General features: G+C 46.3%; 3 protein-coding genes and 1 long non-coding RNA gene across 4 annotated transcripts; 1 reads left to right on the top strand and 3 right to left on the bottom strand.

The window, feature by feature from the left end:
- The first annotated feature begins 13 nt into the window (after positions 1–13).
- Positions 14–562, top strand: LOC136186084 (uncharacterized). Its single transcript, XR_010669652.1, has 2 exons — positions 14–267; positions 322–562. It is a non-coding gene; the product is annotated as an uncharacterized lncRNA (long non-coding RNA).
- Positions 563–1,118: 556 nt separating this feature from the next.
- LOC136186079 (coatomer subunit gamma-2-like) lies at positions 1,119–5,231 on the bottom strand. Its single transcript, XM_065973313.1, has 24 exons — positions 5,213–5,231; positions 5,087–5,161; positions 4,983–5,032; positions 4,849–4,929; positions 4,557–4,784; positions 4,406–4,498; positions 4,150–4,353; positions 4,048–4,088; positions 3,927–3,981; positions 3,792–3,870; positions 3,667–3,734; positions 3,502–3,612; positions 3,343–3,443; positions 3,218–3,290; positions 3,086–3,164; positions 2,872–3,036; positions 2,732–2,807; positions 2,571–2,674; positions 2,292–2,513; positions 2,079–2,221; positions 1,851–2,022; positions 1,698–1,798; positions 1,500–1,638; positions 1,119–1,436 (listed from the first exon to the last, which is right to left on the bottom strand). Exons 2-24 carry the CDS (start codon positions 5,124–5,126, stop codon positions 1,201–1,203), a joined length of 2,661 nt encoding a protein of 886 aa, XP_065829385.1. The 5' UTR covers positions 5,127–5,161; positions 5,213–5,231; the 3' UTR covers positions 1,119–1,200.
- A 515-nt stretch (positions 5,232–5,746) lies between these two features.
- LOC136186080 (F-box/LRR-repeat protein 14-like) lies at positions 5,747–7,364 on the bottom strand. Its single transcript, XM_065973314.1, has 4 exons — positions 6,340–7,364; positions 6,192–6,275; positions 6,027–6,141; positions 5,747–5,971 (listed from the first exon to the last, which is right to left on the bottom strand). Exons 1-4 carry the CDS (start codon positions 7,353–7,355, stop codon positions 5,852–5,854), a joined length of 1,335 nt encoding a protein of 444 aa, XP_065829386.1. The 5' UTR covers positions 7,356–7,364; the 3' UTR covers positions 5,747–5,851.
- Positions 7,364–14,767, bottom strand: LOC136186077 (uncharacterized). Its single transcript, XM_065973312.1, has 35 exons — positions 14,702–14,767; positions 14,413–14,530; positions 14,221–14,312; positions 14,146–14,169; positions 13,989–14,091; positions 13,873–13,905; positions 13,772–13,822; positions 11,951–13,712; positions 11,812–11,897; positions 11,593–11,762; positions 11,439–11,542; positions 11,340–11,380; positions 10,954–11,273; positions 10,797–10,901; positions 10,671–10,740; positions 10,087–10,611; positions 9,961–10,020; positions 9,819–9,905; positions 9,692–9,760; positions 9,594–9,644; positions 9,498–9,539; positions 9,331–9,444; positions 9,209–9,272; positions 9,109–9,160; positions 8,963–9,059; positions 8,820–8,903; positions 8,725–8,766; positions 8,522–8,672; positions 8,372–8,465; positions 8,266–8,314; positions 8,094–8,206; positions 7,895–8,044; positions 7,800–7,837; positions 7,683–7,744; positions 7,364–7,634 (listed from the first exon to the last, which is right to left on the bottom strand). Exons 2-35 carry the CDS (start codon positions 14,488–14,490, stop codon positions 7,488–7,490), a joined length of 5,130 nt encoding a protein of 1,709 aa, XP_065829384.1. The 5' UTR covers positions 14,491–14,530; positions 14,702–14,767; the 3' UTR covers positions 7,364–7,487.
- Between the last annotated feature and the right edge of the window lie 46 nt (positions 14,768–14,813).

Below are 14,813 nucleotides of genomic sequence, written 5' to 3'. Positions count from 1 at the left end.
GGGATCACGTGCTTTTACAGACGAGTGGGATCGACGTTGCGACGCCTGGGCGAACAACGGCTTAGAGCGTCGCCTTTGAGCCCGAGAATGGACGAAGAAGTAACCGTCGAACCGATTTCCGTCTGCAGTTCATTTTTCGATAGCAGGGCCAAGACGGGGGCCCCCTCGAAGCTGTGCCTAGGCGCACGCATTCTATTTGCGCAGTATTCGTGCGAGGCAAGGGGGCAAGCTCGAAAGCAACGACGACTCTGCAGGCGATCGCTACAGGTAGGAAAATTCGTGCGATCTTCTTCGATTACAACACCCACCATCTCTCCACAGCGCACAGCGTTCTATTACCTCAGCTCTGATCATAGATGCAGGTGCAGTCATTTCTGTTTCTTGTCGCCTTTTTGTTTGAAAGGGAAGCCTGCTTCAAGATGACGGGGAAAGGCTGTAGGAGTTTTTTTTATAGCTTTAGCTTTATTTTATAGTTGAGTAGGCGCATTATTAATACAGTACACTCGCGCGCGGGGCTTTGTAACGCACGGAAAGGTGCGTTCAAAGTCCCAAATGCTCCGCAGACACAACGCGCATCGACGTAGTAGGGTGGCCAGGTTAGGTTAGGGTAGGGTAGGTTAGGATAGCTAGGGCAGAAAATAAGACGGTAAAAACCTTTTATTTTCAATAAAAATCTGAAAAAAATTGCACATAGTCTCCCCTCGCGTTCGGGCAGTTTTTGTGCGCTGGGGGTCTTGCCCAGGACCCCGGAGGAGCAGTTTTTTGTGACGGGGTCATGCTCAGGACCCCGGAGCAGTTTATACCGTCATGCCCAGGACGCTTTTCCTAAAAAAAACAAAATGAAAACTGAAAAAGAGAAGAAATCTAGAATACCTTTGTCCACTTGCCGTTTCTCCTTCACATGTATATATATGCCTACTACACTACCATGCATAAAAATCAATAGCAATGGGCAGTTTACCAGCTAAGCCTTACGAGAGTTTCCTGCCTGATGTCCGGCCCAGGGCGCGTATCCCTACCAACAGGACTCTCGAGCCTAACAAGACAGTTTAGACGTTATTGCCTCATATCCAGGAGGCATACAAGCAGTTTAGGAGATTGCGCGTCTTATCACTAAGCACGGGTTTCCAAAACTCTTTCATCCCCCTCAATTTCATTCATCACCTCAAAACCAACGTCCTTACTGTTCACGTGATGCATCTAGCCTACGGCCGATGCAATAACTTGACTGACAATTGCATTGCTACTTCTCACAGCCAATCTCATTTTCACACCCTCGTCGGCATCGACAACCAACGACGCCCGGACGAGAACGTCATGACCGCCACGATAGACCCCAGCCAATAGAAGCGTGTGAGATAACTTGTTCTCAGGCACTCGATCGGATCTCTCACAAGGCTGCATACCCATAAACTGACTAATCTGCTTCACAGCATCTAAAAAAAACCCCAAACCCCTCGCCTATATATATTATTAATCATTTTATTGATTTTTCGTACCGGAGAGAGTTTTCATCGACGGTAGAGCGAACGTGTCATTCAATTCGTGCTCGTCGCCCAATTCGCCCCACGACGACGAAAAATTGGATTTCACGACGCGTTGCACGTGATCTGCGACCACGATATCAGCATCCTCCAGCTAGAAGAGAGAAGAAAATCCATAGATAAATAAATAATTAATTAATTAATTTTACTTACCACGTACTCGTCGTCGTATCCTTCATCCGCATCCGGTTCCCCAGTATTCGGATCGCAGTCCTTCACTTTGAACTTCAACGTACAAGTGAAAGTTCCAGCCACTAGAAGAAAAAAATATATAGATAATCTTTATTATTCTTTGTTCGCTTCTACCTTGAGTTGGATCGTCTTCCTGCAATTTAACGCACGTGTACGTTGTCCCCGGTTGATTGTACTTCAAGACGGAACAGCGGACTATTGATTCAATATCAAAACCATCCGACGTTTCCATCTGAACCCACACGTCTTCAAGCAGCTGATCATTCAACGTATTAGTGCAATCAAACTAAGAAAAAAAAGACTAATTAATAATTCGATAGTATAAATTCGTGAGATCCAAACCTGAAATACCACGTGATCAGCAAACGTGTGCTTGACACACTGCACAACGTATTCGGTCTCCGATTCAGTCAACTCAACGGGCTTCGGCGACGATTTAAACAGAGGACCCAAGTGCCCAAACTCAACAACGGACCCCAGTTGCTCTATAGAACAGCAGCGGCGGCGGCGGCGACCCCTCTATAAGACTTCCCTCATAAATAATTAATTTCTTACCCGCATAAACGTCTTGTCTCGAAGCAGCCACAGGTGTCGGTTTTCCGGCTGACCCACCGGCACCGGCGCCGGCTCCCGCTTCCATTCCACCCCGCGCCGAATCCCCGGGTAGAAGAGTCGTCGCCAGGGGAACCGTTTTCAAATCAAACGGAACATCCGACGCCGGTTCTTGGACGTATTGGTGAAGAGCTCTTTCCAATCCGACGACAGATACATTCAGTGCTAATTAAATTAGAAATATTAATTAATTGATCGATCAATTAAAATTTGCATTCGTACAATTTAATATGAATTGCGACGTCAGAGCCTTTTCTTTCTGCTCCAAAACGGTTTTATAAAAAGTCGCTCTGTCTCTCACTTCGTCGTCTTCATCGACGAGACACCTATTATAGGAAAAACAATTAATAATTAATTAATTATTTTAATTTTTTCTGTGGTGCCTTGATAGCAGAACGATAATGCTAGATGTCAGCTTTTCAGAAGCGGCACCAAATCGCGCGAGAGCACTCACAGCAGCTAAAAAATACAATGTTCCAAAATCGCGTCACTTTTAGCCAATATTATAACGTCACGTGTTTACCGGCTCGCACAGGCGGCTTCTCTAGAATAACTCTGTTGTAAATGAACCGGATGTATTTGGAGGGTTGAGGTGTTCTTGGGCCTTCTCTTGCAAGCAAATGAAGAATTTTCTTAGCCAAGACCGTGTGCTCGCAGTCCTCAATAAATTCGCACAGATGAGCCAAACCTGATAGCAAAAAATAAAACATTATTAATTAATTTAATTAATTAGTTACCTGCTTCTTTGGCGTCAGCGTGTTCCTCAATTATTGTAATCAGCGTGTCAGCAATTGCTTTTTTATAGTCATATCCTCCCTGAGAATAATAATAATAATAAATCATTATAATTAATTATTAGTGTTTCTCACTTCATCTCGCAACATTGTCGCCAAGTAGCTCATCATGACGTTGTGTTTCCTTGGATACTTCAAGCACAAAGACCTGCGCGAGAGAATACAGATTAAATATTTTGATTTAATTATTTTTCTTCTACTTTATTGCTTCCACCACGACAATTTTGAATTCGTCCGATATTTCGGACATAAACGACGAGATCTGCTTCATCAGACGATCAACGCTTCCTTCACTCCCAGTCTATAAAGAAAATCAAATAATAAATAAATAAATAAATAGATAGATAATAATAAGTTGCCTTGAGGAGAGTTGTGATTGCCAATGTAGCAATGCTTCGATTCACGTCACTTATCAGACCTTCCAAATCCAAATTGCACGTGGTGACAGACAAGGGATGGGTCATGGCAACCTAAGAAGAAATGAAGGTGATAGAGTTAACTATCCTGTCTCTTCTCCTCATCACTTTATTCAATGTTCGAACAGCTGCAAATCGCAAAGTCGGCTTGGGAGAGCTCAAGAACAACTGCAACACTGATACAACACAGTAAATCAATTTCTTATTCTGATTATTATTATTAAAAACAATACCTGATATTGCAGGAGCGAGATCTCTGGCACTGATGTTTTTCAAATTGACCAATGCGCGTGCTGCTTCATAAATAACCATCTAAAATTAGATTCTTTGTTTTATTTTTTCTCTTACAGATGCACTGTTTTTTTTACCTCACTCTTGTGTCGCAAGCAATTCTCCAAAAAATCGTAAAGATTGCTATCAGTACTAAAATAAATAAATAAATAAATAAATAAATAAATAAATAAATAATGTATGGCCATAATCTTTTACCCCTGCTCCTCTTCTTCCAACACTTTGGCGGCAATCCTGATCTAAATTATTTGAATATCTATAGTGAGTCTATTATAGACACGTGATCCATCCCATACTTACAAGCATGCAATAGGCGTAAGGTGATCTCATAGCTGATCTGGAATATTTATCCACCAATTTGGATATGGCGAGACGATCTCTCTTTTTGATGTGATACAATAGTCCCAATGCGTGGTACTGAACCATGACGTTGTCACTCGACAACGCTTGTTGGGCTTCGTTCACCCAACGCTTCACAACGTCAAAACCGGTTTTGGTCAGATGCTAGTACAACATATATATATTTAATTAATTAATTTTAATTTTAATTAATTACCAATGCGGAAGTCAAAGCAGCGCTTGCCACACTGGAATTCTTATCCACAATTGCCTGCTTGAAATATCTCTCCAAACTCTGAAGCATAGAACTCTAATTAAAAATTAAACAACAGTTATTTATTTATTTATTTATTTAATCTCTCTGTTACATCCGTGATTGTGCACAGAGCCCTGATAGCACTTCCTCTATAGAGATCTTCCTTTCCTGTCATGTCCTTTGTAAGACTGCTCGTCACGATGATGACGTCATCGGCCAGCGTTGCCATTTCCTTGATTGTCAAATAGCACATTCGTCTCAGTGTTACATCGTGGGATTGAAACAATTTCGTCATGGCAAAGAACGCCTGCGTCGCTTCAGCTGCGCTAATATTCTCGCCCTGAGCGAGAAAAAGAAATAATGACGTCAAAAATCGTGAATTCGATATATCTGTATTTAAATACCTGATTGATTACGTAGAGAATTTTTGTCAATGTGAGACAGCATTTTCGAGCGTTTATTGGCGTTTCGTTGAACGTACGAGCCTTTCGAGTCGCCCATAGCGATTTCTTACGTTCGCGCGCGCTTCTTTTCTTACCTCTTGAAGAGCCGTCGTTTTATCGAGACGACGAAAGGGATTTTGGGACCCTAGTCACTTGCATTTCGCGACTCGACGAAAGGAATACATTCGCTCGGTCTTACCGTCGCCCTCGTCTTTTTTGTCGCGTCGAGAACCGAGCATTTTCGGTCGAGAGACGAGATGCCACGTCGGAATGTCTAGTGCGCATGCGGGATGTAAAAACAGGATTATTGACGAGTTTTTGGTACTTGGAGTTGACTTCTGAATACGTCGGGGTTTTTATAGACTATTCCCCAATGCCCAACTGCTAAACGTTTCGCTTTCCTTGACTTTCGCTCGTCTGATGCGTGCGCTAACACTTCCAAACATGACGAAGCTCGTGCAGTGGCTACTCGCTGGAGGTCTCCTCTTAGGCCTTTGGGTGATCGTGATTGCAGACTGCACTCCGCTACAAGTTGGTCCTCGACTAAAGGAGGCTTTTCTACCCGTAAGGGAGAGGGGGAGGGGCTTCCTCATAAAACAAACGTCCCATTTCTTTCTGGCTTAGTTTCCACTCTATGTCCTCGTCACGTTTGGAGTAAGCACTTGGATTAGCATACCAACGTGCCTAAAGTGAAGTTTTTCTCAGTGCTTTTCATTGTCCTATATTGGATTCAAACTGATTACCTTCAACGATTGCACAGAAGCGTCAGAATCCCTAAAACAAGTAGACAATCAGACAAATTGACAAGTTAGTACCTTAAACAATTTTTTCTTAGGAAATCAAAGAGGCCAGAAAGGACCTCGCCAAGAAAGGAATCAAATTTTGAACATTTCTTGAAAATAATTATCACGTGCTCTTGCCTTCCTAATCGCTTTCGTACAACGCATAATAAAAAAATGGTATTTTACGTTTCACTTGCAAGGCGAGTTTTCCAAGCGGAACCATCTATGACGTCATCATAGTAATCTATTATGGTCAGCTGTGGCATGAGGCTTGCAATCTGATACAGAATGGGATCTTGAACCTGAAGTCAATTTTTATGAACGAGAGAGAAAACGTGTCACTTTTTCCCCTCTTACACTGTGGCATTGTCTGCAGTCAAGCAGTTTTAACTTTGGAAGTTGATTAGGAATATTGGAGAAGGGTATTCCAATGATCCTGTTTAGCCCGCACGCATTAAATTGCTCTAAATGTCTAAGACGATAAAAATAGCACACACACATTTCTAATGCAATTCTTAGTACCTTAGATTTTGAACAATAGAAGCGACTCCAGCGTCAGTAATTTCCCAACACCAAGCCAAATCAAGAAGCCTCAAATTCAAAAAACTAGACACAACCAATGTATCAATAAATACATAAATAAATAAATAAATAAATAAAACCCGTTTACCATGTAGCCATTATTGCCACAACTTGATCGTCGACTGCAGTACATTCAGTCAAATGAAGACACGTCATTTGCATTCCAGGACCATTTTCCCATGGCCAAAACAAAGAAGTAAACCCATACGAACTAAATCCGAATCCCTTCTTCAATCTCAGTGATTTCAAACACCGCAAACTGCTCAGACTCAACAGTCCCGCGTCGCTCATCTCCTCGCAAAACGAAATACTTAAATTCTCGAGTTTTCGGCAGTGCGACACGCACTCCAAACAGTCGTCTTCCATCTCGGCTCCGTCAAGATGCAGAAATACCAAAGGACGTTCTTTCAAGACGGAACAGAGTTGAACTGAAGTCCAAGGAATGCCGTCAACGTTCAAATAAGTCAGTTTAGGTTGATTCTTAATCAGATCGATGAGATCGTCTTCACCGATTTCGGTGCAATGAGATAAATTAAGCGATTTCAATACAAGCGATTTTAATAGGAGAAGCGTTCTATTTGTCACGTGAGCACATCCTTCCAAGTTCACGTGTTCTAAGTGGGGACAATTTTTCGTTATGATTTGCACGCAGCGGGGCGTGAGATCGTCCACGAAGCCGGCTTGAAGTCGATTTAGTGACGTCAGAAATGGAAAAATTGGCTCCAAGTCCTTTGCCGATAATTTGCTCGGTGACGTCAAATCGAGATGTCGAACGTTTTGGAGTTTGTGCGATATGGAGAGCAATTTTCGCGGACGAAAAATCGCGTTTTCTGGAACGACGAAACGCCGCCAAAGCCAACCGTCCTGCGCGAGCTCGTTCCACGTTCTGCAGACGAACGAGACGCGTAAACTGAGATCGACGACGGAGATATAGTCGAGAATGTGAAGAGAAAGTTCTACTGGCAATTCGGAGAGAAGATCGAAGCGCTGCCGTGGCGATTCCGTATCCCAAGCCTTGAGAACTTCATTTGGCGCAAGACGATCAGCTTCGCGAGTTTCAATGAGCCACGAGAGCGTCTCAATTGACTCCGCTGCTTCGTGCATCGATGACGTCGTACCCACGTGACAGCCTTGTTAGAATACGTACAGTGTGTACACCTACACACGACAAGGTAAGGTTAGAACGCACAGAGAAGGTGAGCAACATCGAGCGCGTTAATCAGATGTACATGCACGTCAATACAATGACCATTTTCGCATAGAATCGGGACCATTCTGCAGCCAATCATCCTGCCACACGCACATCTCGTCAAAAGTGGAAAGTGCAGCAGCGACGGCTGCGCCAGCAAATGCAGAGTGCTGACGATCAGGATGAGCGTGCACCTTACAAAGAACTCAAAAATCTAGCAGCCTATGCATATATTTCTGTACCTGCACAAGAACGGACGGCGGTACAAGAGCGCTGATTTCTCTTTCAAGACGCTCAGCAAAGCCTATGATCTCAATACCTCAAAACAAAGCCAAATTACACACAAACTAGCGCCAAACCCGGTATAGTCGTAGTTCCGCCACTCAAAAAGATATTCCTAAAAAAAAGAGGAGACGTGTGAGGAGAGAAAAAACGTTTGGTGGCAGTTTCGAACCTGTAGAGATCTTTTCTCGTATCAATGCTGCACGCTTGCACCGCTTTGTGTACAAGCTCGTGAACGCCGGGATTATCTTTGTGCAGCATAGTACGAGGATTAAAAAGGCCTTCGGCGCAGTCAAAACGCTCTGTAATCAGGGGAATCACTCTATCGCAGAATAGATTATAAAAAAAAGCCCTGGATTATTGCCGTGTACTTGGCATCGTCGGGAAGAGAGAACTTCTTTACGTCAACCGTTTCAGTGTATCGTTGTGGATGCGCTTTGACGGCGCTGACTGTGTGATCGTAATTCAACGCGACAAATGCAGCCTATCCGTACGTGCAAACTATTTAGGAACGCAAAAAAGGAGTAGGCTGTCTCGTATAACCTTTTCCTTGAGATATCGAGCAATGTACAATTCGATTTCGGAGAAGTATCTACAGGGCTCGCGTGTTCGCGTAATAAAAAAAAGACAAATTAAGAAACGATCTCACCGGTGTCCCGTCTCTGTGAGAAGACGCATCAGAGATTCGGTCAAAGCACTCCCTCCGTAGGGAAGACGAGAGACGCCAGCTTCCACGACGAAACCTATAACAGAATAGAAAATAAAACCGTACGTCGGCGAAAGTCAAAAAATCGCGAGCCTTGGTCCACTGGAACGATGTCGATGCGCTCTCCTACGTCAACGACAACCCCCGTCGTTTCGTGATAGGAGTACATGGATAAAATGGGCTGTTCCTGTAAGTAGACGGCCTGAGCGCCGAGCTGTTCCAACAGAACGTTCATCACGACTTCCTAGAAGCCAAGTTGTGACGACGGCGATTGGGCGACGAACTACTTACGCTACCTTGTCTTTCTGAGTCATGAACTGAGAAACGGCCACGATGACCTGCGCAAGATCAACTCAAGGACCCGTGCGAGAACGCTGACGCGAGAACGTACCTTAAATTGGCGCGGATCCGCCTGCAAGTACTCAAAAACGTGATTGAAAATAAAAATCAAGTCTTGAGCGTCCGCACTGGCTGCCTATATATATAAAAGAGATCAAGCAAAGTGTTCACGTCTTTCTATGTATCTTAGTCGACCTTATTGACGCCGGCAGAAGGCTTGAAAGGATAATAGACTTTGCACAAGTCCCGAACGTCGGGACGCAACGCTTCGATTCCCAGTTTTCGCGTCGCACTTCGCGACATAAATTTAATTCGAAATCTCACTAAGAAATCGAGCTCACCTCTGTCGTTTATCAACTGCAATGACGCTGGGGAAAAACATTTGGGGATAGGCTAAACAAAAGGCGTCATTTTGGCAGTGATGAGGTGACGATAACTTGCCATTTTCGTACGCAATTCCTGCTCGAATGGACGAAGATCCTAGATCTATGATCACGGCTCTTAACTGCACAAAATAAAAAAAATCAAATAATAAATCAATGGGTATCTTTAGTCATCATTACGTTGAGAAAATGACGTTCGTCTGACGTCATTATGATACTTTCTTGTTCAAGAGCCGCAGCCCAGTCCAAAGCCTCTCCTTTCGACTGAGTTCGAAGCATCATGAACTTTCCCCTCTAAAGCAAGCAATTAATGATTACGTCACATTGCGGACAACGCGTCGCCCCACCTTGTCCAAAACTTGTATCTGCCTGTCGCCCGTTCTCTGTATCTAATTGAAGCCGTTTCGTCATAACAATAGAAAGGAAATTTGAGAAATTCTAACTCGGCTGCCAGCTAATTTAATAAATCCCAAAGCCCTTTCACTCTTCTTGTCCTAAAAAAGGAAATCAAATCTCGATTATTTGCTATTTTAAAAATTACGTCAAAATAAAACAAATTTCCGTCCGTGGCTTTAAAATATCTCTTCTTCCATCCATGCAGAAAAGACGGCTAGACACACAAAAATAAATAAGAAATCCAAAACCAGAGGCTGTTTGCCCTATCGCACCTTTTTCTGATTCAAAGGAAGTTTATCCAGGTAAGCCTCAATGCGAACGCCCATATTCGTCTTATTCATAGAAACGTACTTCAACGGCTAATAAAAAAAATTGTAACGGAGAATAGAGGCGGAAGAACTAAGTATCCATCACCTTGGTGACAGCCTCCGGAGCAATACGAATGTCATCATATAAATCAATCAAAAGCGGAGTCTAAAGAAAGAAAATAATAAATAATATTCTGACGTCAAATCCTAAATCTCATATACATATACATACTGGATCCCACGCTTTGACAGACACATAGTCAGATCGTTTTTCGTCCAGTTTCCCAAGCTCTCGACGATCATCTCCGCTCGGCCGAACGCGCGGCAAAGTCCCAAAAATAGCCAAACTGCCGCGATCGCGCACGTGCAAGCCACTGACGCCGTAATCCGAGTCGATTCCCTTATGCTCGGTCGTTAAACGCAACCAGTGATGCGTGACGCCGTCGCCTTGACCGGCGGCGGCACGCGCGTTGACCATGGACGCGGACGCGGAACGAATCACCGTCCGATCGTCGCGTGGAATGGAAAGATCAGGAGATCCGGGACCGTCGATGGCAGTTCCCAGCGATGACGTTGACGCTGACGGAATAGGCGACTTTGTTGGCGGCGAAGACAAGGGCTCGATGATAGTCGCTGCTTCTGGGCTCTTTGGCGACGTAAGCGTTGCCATGTCGAGTTCAGCTTGAAGTTGATCCGCTTGCGCTGTGTTCAAAAGAAGCGACATGTCGCCGCCGCCGCCGCCGTTGCTTATTTCACCCTAAAGCCAGATAAGTTGAACTGGCGTTTCTTCAAATGCACGTGCACTAACTAACTAACCTCTTGAGTATTGATGTCTTCAGGATTGAGTTGATACTTCCAAAGATTGGCATTCGATATCAGAATCTTCCTAAAAGAAGAGCCACGTAGTAGAGAAAGGGAAACAACAGCGGGACGACATCTTGCCTGTGCTCTGCATTGATGATACCCAGCTGTATCAAGTCATCGTCATCGAGATGAGCACACACCCAAATTTCATCATACCCATACTCAATGAATCTCGGAATGTACCTAAAGAGATCATACGACTCTAGTTACTCAAACCCACATCCGTTTCCCTTACTGTGGCATTTCCAAAGCAGTGAGCCACGCTTCGACGGAAGTCGGAGGCGCAGCCGCCTTTTCTTCCAGAAACGTCGTTCTCGTACTGAGTTGTTCCCCAGGAGACGGCTCTTGGCCGCCTTTCTTCGGAAGCAAGCCAAAGGCGAGTCGATTATCCGGACCCAATCCGGCGACGCCGCCCTCAAATCGATCTTCGCGTTCCGACAAGGGACGAAGATTGTCCAACATGGTCAGTTCTAATTCGATGTCTCCGTGCGCGGTCCATTGATAGGGATCGTTCTCTCTTGCGGAAACGTCGACTTCATTTTCATCGGAGAGATCCTAGAAGAAAGAAAGAAAGTCGATCCTCGCGTCGTTTTCGTTCCGAGATTCCTGAGCCGCACTCACCTCGTCCTCAATCTTCTCCGGATCATCCACGAGCATTTCGTCTAAGGACGACATTGATTGTGCGGGCGACTTTGAGACTTGGGGGATTCGTTTTCTTACCGATTTCCGACGAATTAATAAAAATTGCGTCCGGAATGGGAAACTCGGACGTCAAGAACAAATGCAATGCGTCTTCGTATTGATGCATGGGATCCGAACAAATCCTATTAGAAAAAAGAAGTCAGAGAGAAGACGGGCTTTCTATTTGACGTACAAGCGTAGGCAGTGCTGCAAAGCGTCCTGCAGTTCATCCAACTTATCCAAAGATCCAAGTATTGGAGGAACGTAGACGCCAGGCGATTTGAGCTTCTTTCGCAGCCACACAAATTCCTGAAGACGACGCCGAACCACGGATTCGCCCCACGGAAAACAAGGCAAACAAGACTGAGAAAAAAATGAAAAAACGATTAAAAAATTCCTATTGCACGCCTACTTTAAAATCGATTTTGTAATCGATGTAATCAGGATGGACTTGAGGATCGGAAACGATAATTCTCAGCAGAGTAATAGAGACGGGAACTAGATAAAATTTCAAAAACCTATCCTCGTTTTTATCTTTTTTATTCACCCACCTGGCTTTGCCGGCTTGTTGCTTATAATAACCAACTGTGACCAATCAACTTCCGGCGCGTCAACGTCATCCGTCTCGTCGTCGATTTTCGGAAACGTCGGTTCAACGGTTTTGTCGTCGACAGCCGGCACTTTGAGCTCTACGTCGATTTCGCTGATCACGGAAAGCGGCGCGCTTTCCTCCGGCAAATTGATCTCGATCACTTCCGGCTGAACGATGTCCAACAGCTCCAAGGGCTCGGGACTCGGCGATCGAACGTCCGGCCACGCCTCCGACGGCGACACGGGGCGCACGAAAACCGGTTCCTCAACGCGATCATGTTCAGGGTACTCCGGTTCGATGGGTCGGGGCGGCGGCTCCTCTTCCTCCTCCTCCTCTTTTACGAAATCATCTCCCCAATCAGGGGCACTATGAGTGACGAGAACCAATTCCGGTTGCGGTTCGATTGCAATTTCAAGCTCCTTTCCTTTGTTTTCGTCGTCGTCGTCATTCTCTTCGTCGATGTCCCAGTCTGCGCAGGTGTTCTGAATGCGCACGGGCGGACGAACTGGCTCGTGTATCATCTGAGGAATGTCCCTCGCAATGCGTATTCTCACCGCGTAATCGTCTCGCGGACGATCCGGCATCGGCGGCGGAACCTCTTCGTCGGAATCGACGAACGCCGGACTCGGCGGACGATCCGGTTCCGCCTCCGTCGTCTCTTCTTCCTGCTCGACATCTCTCGTTTCGACTAACGGAATTCCGTCGGCGTCCGCCTGTCGCTCGCCTTCGATTAATATCTTCGCTTTTTGTCTCTCGTTGGCGGCGGCGGCGGCGGCGGCGCTGCTGGGTCCAGTGCTTGCGCTTCTCGGTCGCCCGCCGCTGACTCGAACTCGAACTTCGCCAAAGGACGCGTCGAAGACGAGAGGCGACGTCGCAGTGCGAGGACGCGTTTTCTCCTCATCGTCGCCACTGGGATCGACATAGCAATGCGGCTGTATAGTGACAGACGTCACAACGTCGCCGCTCTCGTCCTCCGAACTTTCATTTACTGTCGTCGGCGTCGGCGTCACCGGTGGCGGTTCGGGACGAGCGACGTTCGTCGCGGGCGCCGGAATGTGAACGATTGATTCTTGAATGGGAAGCGGCGTCAGCGTCGTGCCGCCGGGATTGGCGGCGCGATTACGACTCGGTAAAGTCGACGCTCGTTTTCTCACCGGCCCCAAACGAGATCCCGGAGCGGCGGCGGCGCTTGGACTCGAACCTCTTTGTACATTCGCTTTGAGTGGATGCAAAAAAAGCGGCACTTCGGCGACGGAAACGTGCGACGGCGGCGGCGGCATCGCCGTCGTGGGAGCGTCTCGCGACGAAGGCAAGCGATGCGACGGCAGTGGAGCGGCGGCGGCGGTGACCGCCGGTGTGGCGTGCGATTCCGTTTGAATATAAGTGAACGTCTGTGGAATCGATCTCGCATAAACAGGCTGACTTCGACGAGGTTTGATAAAGACGGTCAAGTCGACGCTTCCGAGCGACATCCCGTGCGCTATCACCGTGCGTCGAACGGGCGGCGTCGGCGGCGCTGTCCGCCCCGAGGCGACCGGCTCTTTCTTCCGCATCAGTTCCGTCGTTGAAGGACGCGGTATTTGAACGGCTTGGACGATGGGTTTGCGTTGCATTGCGGGAGACACGGCCGGCGCTTTGGGACGTTTTGGACGCGGCGCGACCGGCGGGGGCTTTTCTTTGCGCACGCCCGGACGATAGCCTTGATAGTAGCGATCGAGACCCTAGGGGAGGAGGAGGAAAGCGTGGGTGTTCCTAAAAACAGATGTTTCCCACTGCATACCAATTTCTGGCCGGCAGACGCCGCTTCTCCTTGACTCCCATTTTCGTCATCCTGAGCCAAGTATTAGCCGAGTTCAATACAGAAAAAAAATAATTTCTTACTTGACCAATGTCGTCTCCTTCAATATCGATTCTCTAAAGATATGATATATACAATAAGGATTTCTTTCTTTCTTTCTTTCTTTCTTTTTCTTTCTTTCCTAATTAAAATCTCGAACCTTTTTAGCGCAGCGAAGACGACGACTCTTCAACGTAGCCAATCGTCCCTGACTGGAAACCAGCTGTTTTGTGCTCGCCATAAATTTATTCACAGACGTATCCCTAAAAGAAAAAAAATTCAAAAACCAAAAAACTACTACAAAAAAAATTGCCGACTTTTTCGCCAACGCAGGTTGAGACCTTCAAAGAGAAAAAATTTATACTGACGTCATCATCCCGGCATCCATTTACTTGTAAAGCTTGATGAGACTCTGTAAGCCGGCTTGGATGCGTTGTTCGACGTCGATTTGCTTCTCGAAAACGTCGACGGCCGCTTGAAGTTCCTGTGGTGCGATCGCGGCCCCGGGGGAGTCGAGGCGCCCCGAGGACAAAAAACGCGGTAGTCAATACAAAAAACGCTCCCTTTTCTTTCCCCGTACGTACCGGCAGGTTGAATCGAAGCAGCGCGTCTTCGAATTCGGCGTCGGTGCATTGCGTTATGGAGAATTCTTCGACGCTCATCTTTTCCGTTTTTTCCTTTCTTCGAAAACGTGCGCTAGGCCTATTGAGTAGAGAGAAGCGTTTGTTGCGAAGCCCCGTTCGGCGGAGAATCGCAACGATCGCTGGGTTCCTAATTCCGCGACGACGTTTGCTTTGACGCGCTAATTGGACGTAGGCACGTCCTCGAGCGGATCCGGGGCCCCCCTCGTCGCAAGCGGTCTGCACTGCTTACTTTCTATTCTTTTTCTTCGTGCCGATCGACGGACAGAAACGCTTTGCTCTAAGCGGATACGTTATGCGCAAGCGCGGACTAAAGAATTCCAATTGTACGGGAACCTTAGAAG

The sequence above is a fragment of the Oscarella lobularis genome, chromosome 4, assembly GCF_947507565.1.
Source record: "Oscarella lobularis chromosome 4, ooOscLobu1.1, whole genome shotgun sequence".
NCBI classification, from domain to species: Eukaryota; Metazoa; Porifera; class Homoscleromorpha; order Homosclerophorida; family Oscarellidae; genus Oscarella; species Oscarella lobularis.
This window is presented reverse-complemented; position numbering and strand designations above follow the sequence as displayed.

Excerpts from the sequence above, each read along its gene's own strand:
- LOC136186079 (XM_065973313.1), bottom strand. The coding sequence starts at position 5,126 with ATGCTCGGTTCTCGACGCGACAAAAAAGACGAGGGCGACG. Across the intron at positions 3,037-3,085 it reads CGCTGACGCCAAAGAAGCAG|GTTTGGCTCATCTGTGCGAA; the intron begins GTAACTAATTAA and ends TTTTGCTATCAG. Across the intron at positions 2,808-2,871 it reads GAAGCCGCCTGTGCGAGCCG|CTGCTGTGAGTGCTCTCGCG; the intron begins GTAAACACGTGA and ends TGTATTTTTTAG.
- LOC136186080 (XM_065973314.1), bottom strand. The coding sequence starts at position 7,355 with ATGCACGAAGCAGCGGAGTCAATTGAGACGCTCTCGTGGCTCATTGAA. Across the intron at positions 6,142-6,191 it reads TCTATTGTTCAAAATCTAAG|ACATTTAGAGCAATTTAATG; the intron begins GTACTAAGAATT and ends TTATCGTCTTAG. Across the intron at positions 5,972-6,026 it reads ACTGCAGACAATGCCACAGT|GTTCAAGATCCCATTCTGTA; the intron begins GTAAGAGGGGAA and ends AATTGACTTCAG.
- LOC136186077 (XM_065973312.1), bottom strand. The coding sequence starts at position 14,490 with ATGAGCGTCGAAGAATTCTCCATAACGCAATGCACCGACGCCGAATTC. Across the intron at positions 9,540-9,593 it reads TTAAATTAGCTGGCAGCCGA|ATACAGAGAACGGGCGACAG; the intron begins GTTAGAATTTCT and ends GGCTTCAATTAG. Across the intron at positions 8,315-8,371 it reads CTCACAGAGACGGGACACCG|ATACTTCTCCGAAATCGAAT; the intron begins GTGAGATCGTTT and ends CGAGCCCTGTAG.